Here is a 16,687-nt window from a genome sequence, read left to right on the forward strand (position 1 = left end):
AAGTTATCCTAATGGTGTTTAAACTGCTTAGATAAAGGTATGAAGACAAACAGAAATTCTGAAATCACTGAAATCCTATTTTCCTGAAATCCCAGACAATTTGAGTAAATAAAATCTTGTAAAAAACTGTGCTTCTGTAACTAGTTTAAGGTCCTGATGTCTATGTGTCTGGTACTTTGCAAGGTTTATGTGCTTCATTAGGTTCAAGTCTGGAAAATGCAAGGTATTTTTTCAGCTGCTGTAACCAACATATAACAAGACAAGATAACATCATACAATGAAGTACCTTTCATTACATGCTTTAAAAGGTTGACTGATTATACATCTGAATAATATGTAGTATCTGGGAAAGTGAAAGTTAAAAATACACTTAAAAGCTGAAAATATGCATTAAAGAACTCACCTGTATGAAAGCTAGCACATTTGTTTATGTGGCCATTCATAGACAGCTCTGTTGCAGAATTAAAAGGTTTTGAGGAAGCAGCTCTGCAAAACTGCTGTAGTTTGAGCTGATATCCTAAAGCAACAACTTAGCAAATGTGAGCCAGTTTCATTTAGTGGTAGAGTAGCTCTGAAGTGTATTGACAGCACAGTCCACTTAAGAAACAGTACTAAGGTGATAGTTCTAACAAATGTGTACCTTACAGCAGGATATCTTGTATTTGTGAATTACTGCACTGTTTTAAAGAGACTTTGCTCTTAAGTAGCTAATTCACTGTAGTGAGCGGCAATAATCTGGCTGTGTGCATTAAGATGGAGAATATACATAATGGCATTACAAAAATAGAAGCAGAACATTCCAGAGTCTAGTAGGAAATGTTAAATATGATTAAATAATGTGGTCCAGGGTCTACTCTGTCAAACGTCAGCGAATAACATTCATTGCAGTCAGTAGTTCTGCAAAAGAAAATAATACCTGAGTGGAAGATTTCCTATTAATTGGTTTAGTTTCAGGTTTGTAAAATATTTTAATTTTAGGATTAGAAACAAAGAGGTCAGAAACACACAAGTGATGGATTTAGCCTTCGCCAAAGTCACTGAAAGTTCTTCACTCATTTCAATGACTACATCAAATCTATTTCACGAGTATTTAGCAGTACTATTGAGGTAATGTTTAATATTTATGCCTTTTCCTCCAGAATATGACAAAAAGTACTGCCTTAGAATAGTCTTCAAAGTGAGCTTCATCTTCCTTATTAAACATTTCATACTATTCACCTTTTTTGTTTCTCTTGCCTCTTACAGGAAGGCCGGATCGGACAGATAGATGATATGAGGACTTCGTGGACTTCAGAGAGCTGAGTGTAACACTGAGACTTCAGGGAAAAGAAACATTATCCCTCCAAGCGACTCATACAGACGGCTTTTGGTGGCTTTAAATTAACCTGTTGCTCATCTGCGAAGGCACAACTGTTATTTTGTTCAGCACACATGGAGGAAGGCAACAAACTTTGTAACCCTGGCTAATAAGACTGTGGCTTCCTTATCAAACGTAGGAGGTAGGCCAATTATAAGAGGATTATTTCATACTTACTCTCCAGGACTTTAACTCTGGCCTGAACACTGGACATAAATAGAAGGCAATTTTAATGACCTGAAATTTTGCTACCTGTGCTTTATTATTGTTATCAGTTCTTTAACACTTTGGTACTTTATTTCTTTAAATTAGAAATGGGTTCATGGACTAGAACGTGTCCCAAAGATTGGGCTGTTCTCATGAAATCATGGCTGATCTTTTCCCTGGGGCTTTACATGCAGGTCTGCAAAACTTTGGCCTGCCCAAAAGTGTGCCGCTGTGATCGAAACTTTGTCTATTGTAATGAGCGAAGTTTGACCTCAGTGCCTCTTGGGATACCAGAGGGTGTGACTGTCCTCTACCTCCATAATAACCAAATTAATAATGCTGGATTTCCTGCGGAGTTGCACAATGTTCAGTCTGTGCACACAGTCTACCTGTATGGCAACCAATTAGATGAATTCCCCATGAACCTGCCCAAGAATGTCAGGGTTCTCCACCTGCAGGAAAACAATATTCAGACCATTTCTCGGGCAGCCCTTGCTCAGCTTTTGAAGCTGGAAGAGCTGCACCTGGATGATAATTCCATCTCCACTGTTGGTGTCGAGGATGGAGCATTCCGGGAAGCCATCAGCCTCAAGCTTCTGTTCTTGTCCAAGAATCATTTAAGCAGTGTTCCAGTAGGCCTTCCGGTGGACTTACAAGAGCTTCGAGTGGATGAGAACAGAATTGCTGTCATTTCAGACCTGGCCTTCCAGAATCTGACAAGTCTGGAGCGTCTGATTGTGGATGGCAATCTCCTTACAAATAAAGGCATAGCTGATGGCACCTTCAGCCACCTCTCCAAGCTCAAGGAATTCTCAATAGTACGGAACTCACTGACCTACCCTCCTCCTGATCTTCCAGGTACACATCTGCTGAGGCTCTACTTGCAGGACAACCAGATAACTCATATACCGCTTACAACTTTTTCTAACCTCCGCAAACTGGAACGCCTTGATATTTCCAACAATCAACTTCGGATGTTGGTGAAGGGGGTGTTTGATAACCTCCACAACCTGAGGCAACTCACTGTAAGGAATAATCCCTGGTTGTGTGACTGCAGTATCAAGTGGGTCACCGAATGGCTCAAATTTATTCCCGCTTCCATCAATGTACGGGGTTTTATGTGCCAGGGACCAGAGCAGGTCCGAGGTATGGCAGTCAGGGAGCTCAATATGAATATGTTGTCATGTCCCACCACTACCCCTGGTCTGCCACTGATTGTCACCCCAGTCCCAGCTACAACCATGCCAACTACATTAGTTCCCATCTCATCGGTTCCTCCCCCAGGTAGCAAATACAATCCTCTCATTCCTACCTTAGCCACACTCCCCACTGTGCCTGACAGGGAAGACAGAGAAAAGGTTACTCCTCCGATATCTGAGCGGATTCAACTCTCCATCCATTTTGTGAATGACACTTGCATCCAAGTTAATTGGATGTCTGTCTTTACCGTGATGGCATATAAACTCACATGGGTTAAAATGGGCCATAGTCTGGTAGGAGGAATTGTTCAGGAAGAAATAGTTAGTGGTGATAAGCAACACTTAAGCTTGGTAAATCTGGAGCCCAAATCCACCTATCGGATTTGCTTAATTCCCCTGGATACTTACAACAGTTACCGAACTGGAGAAGACACTGTCTGTTCAGAAGCCACAACCAAGGCATCGTTTTTGAGCAATGGCAGCAACATCCCCTCCAGCCATGAGCAGACAACTTCTCAGAACCTGGGCTCCCCATTTCTGCTGGCAGGGTTGATTGGGGGTGCAGTGATTTTTGTCCTTGTGGTCCTGCTCAGCATTTTTTGCTGGCACATGCACAAAAAAGGGCGTTACACCTCCCAGAAGTGGAAGTATAACCGAGGCCGTCGGAAAGATGACTACTGCGAGGCAGGGACCAAGAAGGACAACTCCATCCTGGAGATGACAGAAACCAGCTTCCAGATTGTCTCCTTAAATAATGATCAGCTCCTTAAAGGAGATTTCAGACTGCAGCCCATTTATACCCCAAACGGGGGCATTAACTACACAGACTGCCACATCCCCAACAACATGCGATACTGCAACAGCAATGTCTCAGACCTGGAGCACTGTCATACGTGATAGTGTGGGCAGCTGGGGGTGTCTAGGTCAAAGAGAAAGAACTCTGAAAAAAGATAACTCCTGAAAAACAATGAAAAAAAATTACATTTGATAAATGTTACACAGATGCATTTATGCATTTGAATACTCTGTAATTTATACGGTGTACTATATAACGGGATTTAAAAAAGAAGTGCTATCTTTTCTATTTCAAGTTAATTGCAAATGGTTTTGTAACTCTTTGCTTTTTAAATCTTTAAAAAATATTGCTAAGTACTGTACAGGGTTGTACAATAAGAACCCAATGTCATGGCAAAGGAAAGAATGACTCATTCTTCAAACATTAACCACTTTGCTGTCGAAGCTGTCTGAGGGATGTTAAGTTTCTCAGTGTCCTGCAGTACAGGAAAATAAGTGCATATTAAAACAGGGTCACTAGGAATGGACAAAAGTGATTCAGATAAAATGGGTACGACCCTTCTGATTTGGGCACAGCAGTTGCTGTTGTGCTTCAAACAATTAGAAACATTTCCCTTCCCCTTTGTCACTTCTTCATTTCCTACCTCCAACTGAGAGCCAGAGTTCTGAGTGCTACCAAAAGGCTAGTTTCTTCTTTGATTAGTTTTCTCTCAATATGTTTGGAACAGGAAAGGTAGGCAGAGCTCAGTGTCAAATTTAAAGTGACCTTGATTCCTATTTGCAAAAGCTACTCTGAAAATATCCTCTAATACTATATACTTTTATGATAGAAACTGTTCCTGTTTTTCATTACAATGAAGAAGCTTTAGGCATTCTTTGACCCTTCTCACTGGGAGATGAAGGTTATCAGTATGTAACAGATAGCTGTCATTAAGTTGCACCTCTCTTTAATGGAGCAGCATTTGTTGACACAGCATGTTCAGGTAAAGCTTGAATGAGGAAAATTCTGAGTGCTCCCAGCTCTGCAGTATTCATGTAGAATTTGGAATCTGAAAGTGTAAATTGCTGAAAATATGATGCAAAACATGGTGCAAATGAAAGGGTTGCTATTGACTTTTATGTAGATCAAGAACAGTTTGATTCAGGTTTCTGAGTTATGTTCAGTATGGAGAAGTACAGGGAAAAAAAGACAATCAGAGAAAACAAAAAAAGGTTTTCTAAAATTGGATCCATTATTGGAAAGGCCTCCTGTTATGAGCTGAAATACATTCATTGGGGGAAATCATGTGTAAATCCTGGTTGTGTTTTGATAACATACAGCATAACACAGTGTTCAGAGATAGATATTAACTAAGGATCTGATCAGTTGAGGAATTTTAAGAATATAAATCTACACTGTTGCTCTGAATTACCCTTCTTTTGCCTTGAGCTTTTGGAGGTTTTCCACAATGAACTGCGCTTCATAAGCGGTAGGTAGGCTTAGAATTTGGGTGGGTTTTTTATTCCCTCAGATTCTTTAACTGGAATAACTTTTGAGTCCTTATGTTTTACATGCTTTATAGGAATCATGATGCTTTTATTATGACCAGGATGATGCTTTCAAAATGATATAGTATTCCAGCCAGTCCATTGACTCGGTGACTGCCAAGAACTCTGGATTTCTTGCCAGCCCAGTGGTTGGATTCTAATTCTTCCCTTCTTTGAGTTTGTTTGGGTTTTGACACAGCTCAATTTCTCCTGAGCTTGGGAGAAAGAAAAAGCTTCACAATAAAGAGCTAAAAAAAAAAAGAGAGACAGACAACATTTTCCTGAGGGAGTAGGGAACCAAAAAGAAAACATTTTACAGTGACCAACTAGAGACAAGGAGAAGTAGTTGGAAGTAGATTGGAAGTAAAGGCTGAAACATTTTCACTGTGGAATGCTTGGACTTTTCACTTTATGAGGCTACTTATGTTGGGAGAGAGGGTTTTAATCCTTTCCTTTGCCCATTCCACTCAAACCAATTTGATATACAGCAGTCTATGGGTGTGCAGTTTCTGACATTCAAATCACATCATAACATTCATTTCCTGCTATGGCAAAATGAATCCAGTTATTATTGGTGGCAAAGTACAATCATATAAGGAACGACATCCTTCTTTCAACAACTTTTATAATTGCATTTTGAAATTCCATTCTATATTCTGTATATTTTCTATTTTCTCTGGCTATAACAGGTATTTTAGGCAGCCTGTGTGGCTACTGTTATGTTAAAGTCACTGAAATTTTGCTAAATAAAGTTCTGCCTTATGATTTCAAATGGTGTAATTCTAGGTAGAAATGTCTATGCAAAGTGTTGGGTTTTTTTTCCTGTGCTCTATTTACTAAAGATTATGATGAGAAGGTTGATACTTTTGTTCATTTAATGCTTTAGATGTCAAAGTCCACAAGACAAGCAGCAGCTAGTTGTGCTTCTGCACGCTTCCATTGCATGCTGGAGTTTGAAATAGTTGAGTCAGAAATTCTCATTGGGTGTGGATACCGTATTTAATTTCACTGAAATAACTAGTTGTAGCTTTGATTTCAAAAGGCATCCTTTGAAATTATGTTCGTGCTACACTTTCATGCTTCAATATTTGATGCTGGAGGAATCTTTATCCTTCTTGATCGATATCTTCTAGGCCTCAGGATACCATAATTTCTTGATGCCAGGCACCTTATTTATAGCCAATTACTTATTCAGGAAGTTTGTCTGTACTACAGGTGAATGATCCCTAAGCCCAAAAGGATGACAACAAATGTGGTTACTGTCCTAACAGGGTGAAACTAGAAGGCATTCTCAAACTGTGGTTTTTGGTCTCAGGTGATGAAATATATATGTATATATATGTGTATATATATATATGTGTGTATATGCACACACACATATATTTACCTAGATCAAAAATCAAAATGATAATTAAAATAGCATAGTTTGTGCTTCCTTTCAGTGTGAAGACTAATATAAATATTGATATGAGATACTGACAAAGTTTCCTTTCTCTAAATGCTCTTTTAAGAGAAAATAGCAGGCCTCTTCTACCAAAATTTGTGGATAGAATTGAGAGTATTATCTTAGAAAAATCACAGTTGTAGCCAAAGGAAGGGGTGAATGTTTCATTTAAAGAATATTTCTCCCAGATCTAATTGCTACCCAGCTACAAAAGAGTTAATATAATTCAACCTGCAACAGAGTCTGGGACTCTTCTTAGTGCCAGTCATATAAATAGCTGAGACTTCATTTCTGATCACATCTAGACAAATACATAATAGGCAAATTTTTATTAGAAAATGAATTAAAAGTGGACAGTTATCTTCTGCAAATGTGAAGTTTAAGATTAGTAGCTTTTCCCATGGGCTTAGTGAAAATGGGGTCCCCACTTTTACCAAGGTTATCATCACTCACTGTGAATATCTGGCCACAGATACTAAAGGCTTTAGAGCAGAAGTCCCAAATGTATGCATAGACAAGTCATCCAAAATGTTCTCTTCCAGTTCCTGAATTGAACAGGTTCATTAGAACTGGGGGCAAATGAGTGGTTTACAGAGAAAATCTCACCCATCTTCCATTGTATACTTCTAATAGCTGACAAAAATGTACAGAAAAAATAGGTGAATGGAATAAAATAATAGTTTTCAGTGAAGTTATGTTGAAGCAGTATCATAGCACTGCTATGTCCAGTGACTGGGTTCCTTCTGAAGACACATTTATTTACAAATAGGTCCTCATTTCCACAGATTCTGTCACTATAATATGTTTGCATGTAGCTTGCTGGCAGAAACAAACACCTGATCAGTGCATGGATTTTATATTTACAGGTTCTTACTTGAGATACTGTTACTGAATTCCTTCATAAGGATATTTAGAGATTGAGTTACTTCGGACTGAAAAGATACTAGCCATTCTCCCTGTAAGCCCATGAAGGACTACAATGAATGTCATGTAATACAGAAAAATGAAATAGCATATGCTGTTTCCTACTAGAGTAGTTCAACTCTATTTTTCTGAGTCGATTTCTCCTGAGCAACATGTAAATTTTAATTTTGCAAGCAATAGAACTTAATGAATATTGTATTGTTCTTGTGGTTTTAAGGCACTTTATTATTGGCATTGAAGTGAAAGTTCAGTCTCAGCTTTTGACAGTGAAGTGGTTAATTCCCATTGAATTTTCTATTTATAGTATTCATCTTAAATTTAACATGGAGATATTGAAGTTGGTTTTGTTTTTTTTTTTTCTTTAGACCATGAGAATATAATGGCTTTACTTATTACTTATATTTCCAGCTCAGTGGAAAAACAAAACAGAAATGAGTGTCCAGCCCAAAGTTTAACCCTAAGTTACTGGTTCTAAGCCTCATCAAATTCTTCCTGATGCTTTCTTCTAAACACAGAGGTAATCCTAGGAAGCTGATGATCACTCCTTCCCTGAGCTCTTCTGTTCAGATCATACTGTGGGCAATATTGAAACACTTGGCAGAGAATGTCCTGCTTTTCAAAAGGGCTCTGGCTGGCAGTCCATCTGGAAAAGTAGTGCAAAAGAGCTTTCGCAGGCTTTTATTGTACTGGGGCTCTGTGGAAATGTGCCTCACAGAGAGCTGAATTCTGATCTCAGAAACAGATAAACTGCTAAACAAATTGATTTGATCCCAAATATCTGGAGATGATCTTTCATAAAATTGATTTTAATTGAGACATGCACACTTGGTTCTGTTCTGTTTGGTATACTTTCTATCTTGAACATGGAAAAATAGATGGTTTGAAGTCTGCATTATCTGTTTTCTGCAATCTGCCATGTTGCACGCATTGTTAAACTTCAAAACCTCACTATACACTATATATTATCTTGTTGACATATTCAGTAAAGAGTTATTCCAAAAAATGCAAAAATCCTGCTGTATTTATATGGGTAAGTTAATTAAAATAAGGATGTGAATATCTGAAAGGGAAAACAGAAAAACAAAATATCAAAATCTTTTGTACTTTCGTTGCTGGATACATTTTCATATGTTCTACTGTATGTCCACCCTCTCTTCACATTCTGAAAGACAAATATTTTTGTCATCTATCTCTGAGTTACACAGTATGTTCCTTCCATTTCTCAGACTTAATCTTATCTTTAAGATTACCTCATTCTGATAGGCGTATAGGAAAGCACTGTAACCAAGAACAGATTGTATTCCAGTGTTTGGAGTTTATAAGTACACTCAAGCAGCTCCACGTCTATAACAAAAAAAAATATATATGTGGAAGCTGTGACCCATTATATGCACAGTTATTTGATAAATGCATTTGAAATTAATCACTGACAATCTTAAACCTGCCTTCTACCTGCTATCTATTTAATCTGTTACCAGGAAGCAAAGTGTGATTTTTTTTTTTTCCCTCCAGTTCTCCCTTTTAAATGGTTCTTGAATTTTCAGAATGCACAACATTTGAATATAGGCCTTAATAAAATTTTGTATATCTTACACCTAGCATATATGGTAATATATACACTACATAGAAAGAGATGCTTCATCTACTTAGAAATTAAAATTACTCCTCTTCTAATTTCATATACAAGAACTAAGTTTTGGCTTTTGCCAGAAACTGAAATATTGAATGTCACAAGCTGTGCCACTTCAAAGCTTAGAAATGTAATACTGCTGAGTGTCACAGTTCCTCTATAATTTGTCTCATTCTCTGTCTTAACCCTGAATATCAAGAAAAACTACCAAGAGCTGCTGTGCAGTACATCCACATCTAGATCCCTCCTTTTGTATGCTTCCCTGAACTTGGCATTTCTTCTGAGTCTAATTAGACCCTGGTAATTAAACCTTCTTGCCTGAGAGCACTTAAAATAATTTGTGTGTTTCTGGGAAAAAAAAAAAAAAAAAAAAGGTTGGAATCATCATTTTCAATTGATGATTTGATTTTATCTTTTAAAAAAAATAAATTGACAAACACTGACTATTTCAGCAGAAAAGTTTTAGTTATGACAAATGACTTATCTTGGTAGAGATGAATCTTTATTTTTTATAAGCCCAAGATCAGCTATCTAGAGATGTTCACACATATGTGCATGTGTGTATAAATTCCTGGGGTTGTATGTAGAGCATTTAGCCTCACAGGAACTCCCAAAGCAAGAATGTGAAAGAGTATTTTTCATTATTGATCAGTCAATATTTTTCAGTCCTTTCCTTTCAGAAGAGTTATATCTAAGAAGAGTTAAAGTGCCACGTGGAGAAACTGGATTCCATTATGAAAATATGAAGCAAAAGCTTTAATTTTACTTGAAGTGCCAGCTGTCAGTGAAAGCTCAGAATACTTTTATTACATGAGTAGAGACCTGGGGATTTTTTTTAATAATTATTTGCATCTGGTGAAATCCTGACCTTAGAGGTTGTGTGTGGGAAGGATTCTTGAAAACATGCAGCATGATGCATACATAACATGTCACACTATGTATCCCCAAGTGAAACACCTCAACTGAGCAAGGCAGTAGGTCTATGTTTCCCTTTTGATAAGGTAGATGAGCAATGAAAGAGACTTCACAGAAAATGAGGGAGAAAAAAAACACCTAGAGAGCAACACTAGTTGTGGGGTCTCTCATTCTATGGAGCCTTTCAAGGCCTGTCTGGACGTGTTCCTCTGTGATCTGTGTTAGTATTGCCCTGATCTGGCAGAGGGGTTGGACTCAGCATCTCCTTGGGTTCCTTCCAACCCCTAACATCCTGTGATCCTGTGAACACTGTCTGAAGTAAAGCCTGCAAACAGGCTGAGCATAGCAAGAGCATATTTTTTTTAATATAAATAAACATGCACATTATCTGCTTACCACTCTGTATCATGATTCACATATGTGACAGTACAAATGCATGAATTAAGAGTTTATAGAATAGTAACACTTTGGAGGGGCTGTCTTCTATAGAATAAGAATCCTGACTCTTTACGCTGGGTCTGTTACTTATTTTCCTCTGTATCGAAAGATTTCATATACAGAAGAAGCAACAAAAGAGTAATGAAAAGTCATGCTGATTGCATTATCCTGCTTTTCAAAGTGTAGAATGCCTTGAAGAATGGAGACAGTGTATAAATGATCATGTAAAATCCAACTTGACTGCACATATGTGTTTACAACTTTAACACACTCCATGGAAAAGTGAGAAGTTTCTCTGATGACTGCTAGTTAAGAGTACTAAGCTGAACACAACCATCATTTAAAAGTGCAATTGCCAGAAAGATTCTGTTCAAATAGTGTATTTTTTTGAGTGAAAGCACCATTTCCACTGCTCTACACTTTCTGAGCTAGTGGTCACAAGTATAAATAAAATTCTTTGTAATGAGGATTGAAGCCATGTGTCTAAAAATGGAATGCTATCATTTTCATAGTTTGAAACAGCCTGCTTATAATGAAGAAGAGGCAGTTGAGATGAAATATGCTAATAATGATGGACAGAATACAGAGATACTCCTCTTTCAGGGCACGTGAAGGATGTGGAGAAGGACACAGATATCCTTTATACATATACATCTGTGGCATAAGCTTCCTTTGCAATTTTCACTCTTCAGCTGAAACCCGCTTCTAAAGCCTGCAAAACACTCCAAAACGTTTACAGTCTCAAAAATTAACACAATCCTTTTCCATTAGCAGAATCACAAAAATGTGGTGAAATGAGTGTTTACAGAAAGTGTGCAGTGCTTTCTCAAAGCTTCAGATGAGAGAGGAAAGAAAAGGGAAAGGGAAGGGAAAGGAAGGAACTTGGAACAAAGGAACTCAGAAGAAAGGAAGGAAGACACTTGGAAGGAAGGAAGAGGGGAAGGTAGGAGAGAAGGAAGGGAAGGAAGGGAAGGAAGGGAGGAAGGGAGGAAGGGAGGAAGGAAGGAAGGAAGGAAGGAAGGAAGGAAGGAAGGAAGGAAGGAAGGAAGGAAGGAAGGAAGGAAGGAAGGGAGGGAAAGGAAAAGAAGGAGAAGGAAAGGGAAAGAGGAAAGAATGGAAGAAAGGAAGAGAAGAAAAAAAAAAAGAGAGAAAGAGAGAGAGAAAGAGAAAGAGAGAAAGAGAGAAAGAGAGAAAGAGAGAACGAAAGAAAGAAAGAAAGAAAGAAAGAAAGAAAGAAAGAAAGAAAGAAAGAAAGAAAGAAAGAAAGAAAGAAAGAAAGAAAGAAAGAAAGAAAGAAAGAAAGAAAGAAAAAGAAAGAAAGAAAAAGAAAGAAAGAAAGAAAGAAAGAAAGAAAGAAAGAAAGAAAGAAAGAAAGAAAGAAAGAAAGAAAGAAAGAAAGAAAGAAAGAAAGAAAGAAAGAAAGAAAGAAAGAAAGAAAGAAAGAAAGAAAGAAAGAAAGAAAGAAAGAAAGAAAGAAAGAAAGAAAGAAAGAAAGAAAGAAAGAAAGAAAGAAAGAAAGAAAGAAAGAGAGAGAATAGCTCTCTATTTCTACTTAGGTCTTCAAGTCCTGACTTGAAAGTCAAAGGATTTAAATGACAATGTTGTAAGCCTGACCTCATATACACTCACAAATTGGCTTGTGCATTCACAGTTCAAGAATTAATATGCAGTTCTTAGTTCTCTATTAAGAACTTTTCTCCATTAAAGGATCTTGTTAACAAAATTTGAGAGTTGAAGTCAGGTACTGTAGTATATAATAATCTTCCATTTATTTAAGCAGCAAATTCTCATGTCTTTTTGAGGAATACAGAAGAAAAGGCAAGTACATTAACTATATATCAAGAAAACCTTTCTCACCAGATTTACAAACTAATCCTAGCTGACAAAAAACCAAGTATGGCTTATCAAGCAAATTAAAAAAATACTTCTAAAAATAAACAAATGGAAATCTGAGGAAGGAGTATTGCAAATTATTATAGTTAATCTATTCTGCTTTGTTTACTTTCAGGTTGGTTTGGTTTGGTTTGGTTTGTGGGTTTGTTTTTTTGGGGGTTGTTTGTTTGTTTCTTTGTTTCCTGATTAAAAAAACTAGCATCCAATTGATGATATTTTCAGATCTAATTGGTCCTGATGTTCATCTGGAAGTCTGTTCGTGCACTGGTTTACCTTATCATCTATGACAAATTTGAAGGTTAGGCTATTTCATGTGTGATAATTGCCTTCATAACAACTTAATAACTACATTTCTATACATTTCCTCTTTGGTTTTGATTTCCTTGTTACAATTTCACATTATCAACAAATGGAAAATGAAATTTAAAGTAGAAGAGATTTAAATTCTTCTCTGCTACAATTATAGCAATGATGACTGTCTTCTTAGCAGAATAAAAACAAGAATACTGAGTTAAGAAAGAAATTATCTTAAAGAATTTGCTATAAATTTTAAGTTGAATTAATTATTTTTCAATTTTAAGTTACAGTATCCACATTAGGAACTTAGGAGCTGGGAAGTGGTTATGGGAGCAGGTTTGTGGTTATGGGAAGTTTAATTTTATAGCTCTTCTACCAGCTGCAGAAAGAGAAGGGGACAAATGTTTCTTACCGCTTCCTCAGGTACATCAGACTCATTTCTGTAGTGATCAAGGATGAAGACAATACTTCACAAAGATCTCACTGTTTAAAACAGAGGGAAAGTAATGAGTCATGGCGTTTCTCTTTGCTGACTGCAGAAGCTGGCAGGTGCAGAGCTGTATCATTTTAGGATGATTGCCCTGATAAGATACCTTTTCTGTGCCACATCCTCTTGGAGGTCTGTAACAAAAGGCACTACCCATGCCTGTAAAAGTGAGGAAGGACCAGAGATTCATTTTGTTTTGCAGGCCTTTAATTACCACTTCCTGCAATGTCTGGAATTTCAAGTGCATCACTATGTTAAAAAAGGAGGGTGTAATGGCAAGTCTGGAAGATCACATTTTTGATGACTGCCCTTATATCAATGCAAATATTAATGAGATACTTGCAGATGGAATTTCAAACCACAGCAGATGTGATCTTTGTGGCAGTGGTCAGACTTGACAATCCTACTTCAGCTTATGTGTCTGTTTCTTTTTTCCATTATTCCTTGCCCATTTAGTTATTAAACTAAGTAGTTCATACTACTTACTATTTGCCAACATACAAGGAAAAGGATCCTACAAAACCAATGTACTTGCAAACTGTGATGAAGATTGCTGTGATATCAATTCAATTTATATCCAGACTATGAAAATTGCAGAGGCACCAGTCTCACAACTTCTTCTGCATTTGTAGTGGTTTTTTCTATGCCACATCGACATTCTGTAGCATGATTGGCTTGGAGGACAGATTATTGGTTCTGGCCTCACATAATAGCATTTCTTCACTTATAAGTTTTTACATGTAAGATTAAAACAAGAAGAGGTTATTTTCTGATTGCCTGCATTTTTGGGTTGCCATAGAATCACAGAATCAAGCAGGTTGGAAGAGACCTCCAAGATTATCCAGTCCAACCTAGCACCCAGCCCTATCCAGTCATCTAGACCATGGCACTAAGTGCCTCAGCCAGGCTTTGCTTCAACACCTCCAGGGAGAGTGACTCCACCACCTCCCTGGGCAGCCCATTCCAATGGCAAATCACTCCCTCTGACAACTTCCTCCTAAGATCCAGCCTAGACCTCCACTGGCACAACTTGAGACTGTGTCCCCTTCTTCTGTTGCTGTAGTAAGTAATTCTGTATCTGTCTACTGCCCTGTTTCTCACCATTTTTGCACATGCACAAGACATGCACACAAACACACAAGTACACTGTGTTTATATACAATGACACAGAGAGAGAGAGAGACTCAAACATACACATAAGCATATATGTAAGCATACACTGTATATATCTGTGTGTAGAAATCTGGATTTGTCTAGACTGAGTACCACACTGTTCTTTTGCTCTGGATTTATGCATTATTTCAGTTCCACTGAAGGTGGTGAAAGATAGAAATGATGTAGAATAGCATGACTTATTTGTTAAAGAACTGTATTGTCATTACTGGTGAGAACATCTTTTCAATAATGCATGTGCTTTGGCAGCCTGGGCACTAAAACTTGGCTAATACAGAGATTAACTACACACCTTCTGAAATACACCATTCGGTGCACAAAGCACATCTGAGGAGTTACAGCAGGACTGTTCTGTGTGTTTGCTGAATAAACTGTAAACAGAGGAGAATGTTGGAAAACACAGCATGTAAAGCTCAGTACAAACAAGAATGGAAAAAATCAAGTCCTTGTATGTCAGTAACATTACAGTTGATCTAATTTTTTTATTTTAAAGATTTTCTATTTGTGACTAACATGCAAGGAAATTTACATGCATCAGCAGCCTTCTCTGTCACATCAATAGTGCTGCAGCAGTGTCTTTTCCTTTGTTCCCTGACATTCCACTTGCATCTGGTTGCCAACCTGAAATACAGAAAGCTCACCATTTGCTTCTGTTGTTCATACATGGTTTAGGTATCCCAACTTCATAATTAAAATGCATAAATAATTGTACATCAAATTAAATGACCTGGAGAAGGACCTGTGAAACTCTCGACCATAAATGTGTTCCTGGACAAGTGGTAGCCTGCTAGCCAAGTCCTCAGCTTTCAAATCTATAAACCTATCCATCCCTACCTCTGGTTGTGAATTGTAATAATATTATTTCTCCCAAAGTGAGTAAGAGGGGAATAGAAACATTTCTTCATCCATTTATCAAGAAAAGGGCAAGTCATTACCTGGAAGTGTTCAAGAAAAGACTGGATGAGGCACTTAGTGCCATGGTCTGGTTGATTGGCTAGGGCTGGGTGCTAGATTGGACTGGATGAGCTTGGAGGTCTCTTCCAACCTGGTCGACTTTATGATTCTATAGGTTCTAGGTTCCAATTAGTCTCAAACCAGCACAGTCATCTATGGAACAATGTAGCAACAGGCTGTCCCACTGAATATGTGCTCACCCCTTGTGCTAACCAGGCCTCATGCCTTGTAACACCTTCAGCACCTTCTAGTACCCGCAACTACTCTCCTTCTGCCAAATGTCCTAGCTTTGTAGTTTGAAATTACTCATCTCCAGCACTGTAATGCAGTTTTAAAGATTCAGTACCTTTGTGTTACTGTCATTTTTAGTTGTTGGTTCACATAATCCATGATTTATAGGACTTCTGCCTTATTGTTTAGGATGGAATTGAAACAGGGCAGACTTTTTCATCAACATGATATTGACCTCTTTTAAATACATTCCTTTGCAATTTAAAGCATGATCTATTATGGATTTTAAAACATAGTATTATGTACACGTTGCTGAAAATACTTTTCATATTCAGAAATACCAAAGCATAAAGCATACTGCACTAGAATTTTCTAGTAAAATATTGTTTTACAGCTAGAGCTCATCTTTGCTAGAAAATTAAGTGATGCAGACAATGAAGTTCCTTCTAGTTTCTAAAGTTTCTGTAACAGACTGCTCTGAACATCACACTTAATGTACTATTTGGGGCAGGTATGGAGGAAAAAAAGGGATTCAAAGACAGATATTGTAGCAATATAAAATGTATTTGAATAAACATGAATAAAACCATCAAAATTCTGTTCAGATGTGGGTTACATAGATAAAATTGTTGTAAATATAAAAATACAAAGCTTTATCTGAACAAAATTCTGTATTTAGGGGATTTAATTAGGGCTCCTGCTTATTTTAAGTGTCTGAATTAATAGATCACAGATAATTTTTTTAGCTAGGTTGAGAAAAAATATCTGTTACATACATTTGCCAACTTTTTTGTTTGGTTTTGGTTTTTAAACTTGAATAAGTCCATTTTTTTACCCCCCACTTTCCCCCCCACCCCCACCCCCCCCGGCCCCATGATACCAATGTCTGGTAAGTTGCAGTGAATTTAGAAAGCTGCATGCTTGTCAGTTAAAACAAAACAAATGAAAACAGAGCTTTGCAGCAAGCATTCCTTTACCTTATTATAGAAGACAAATTGTTTAGAGATAAATTTCTGCAAGCCTCAATAATCCAGCAAACAGAGTTTGATCAGTAGACAAGATTTATGTGTGTTTCAAAGGCTGATCTTAATTTGAAATCGTAGAGAAATACACTGTCAGATGCATGCCCTCTCTCCATTGATTCTAAAAGTTGACATCTACTCATTTGGATTTAGATTTTGACAGCTGATGAAGAATAGAAAATACAAGAGTTATG

At 37.4% G+C, this 16,687-nt stretch overlaps 1 protein-coding gene across 1 annotated transcript in view; it reads left to right on the forward strand.

Moving 5' to 3' along the window:
* FLRT2 (fibronectin leucine rich transmembrane protein 2) overlaps positions 1 to 10,910 on the forward strand; it is a 68,046-nt gene extending 57,136 nt beyond the window's left edge. The window contains exon 2 of the mRNA XM_064151204.1: positions 1,246 to 10,910. Coding sequence (XP_064007274.1) covers positions 1,672 to 3,660 — 1,989 coding nt within the window. The 5' untranslated portion in view covers positions 1,246 to 1,671 and the 3' untranslated portion in view covers positions 3,661 to 10,910. The remainder of the gene's footprint in view (positions 1 to 1,245) is intronic.
* Positions 10,911 to 16,687: the final 5,777 nt, after the last annotated feature.

Source organism: Pogoniulus pusillus, chromosome 1, assembly GCF_015220805.1.
Source record: "Pogoniulus pusillus isolate bPogPus1 chromosome 1, bPogPus1.pri, whole genome shotgun sequence".
NCBI classification, from domain to species: domain Eukaryota; kingdom Metazoa; phylum Chordata; class Aves; order Piciformes; family Lybiidae; genus Pogoniulus; species Pogoniulus pusillus.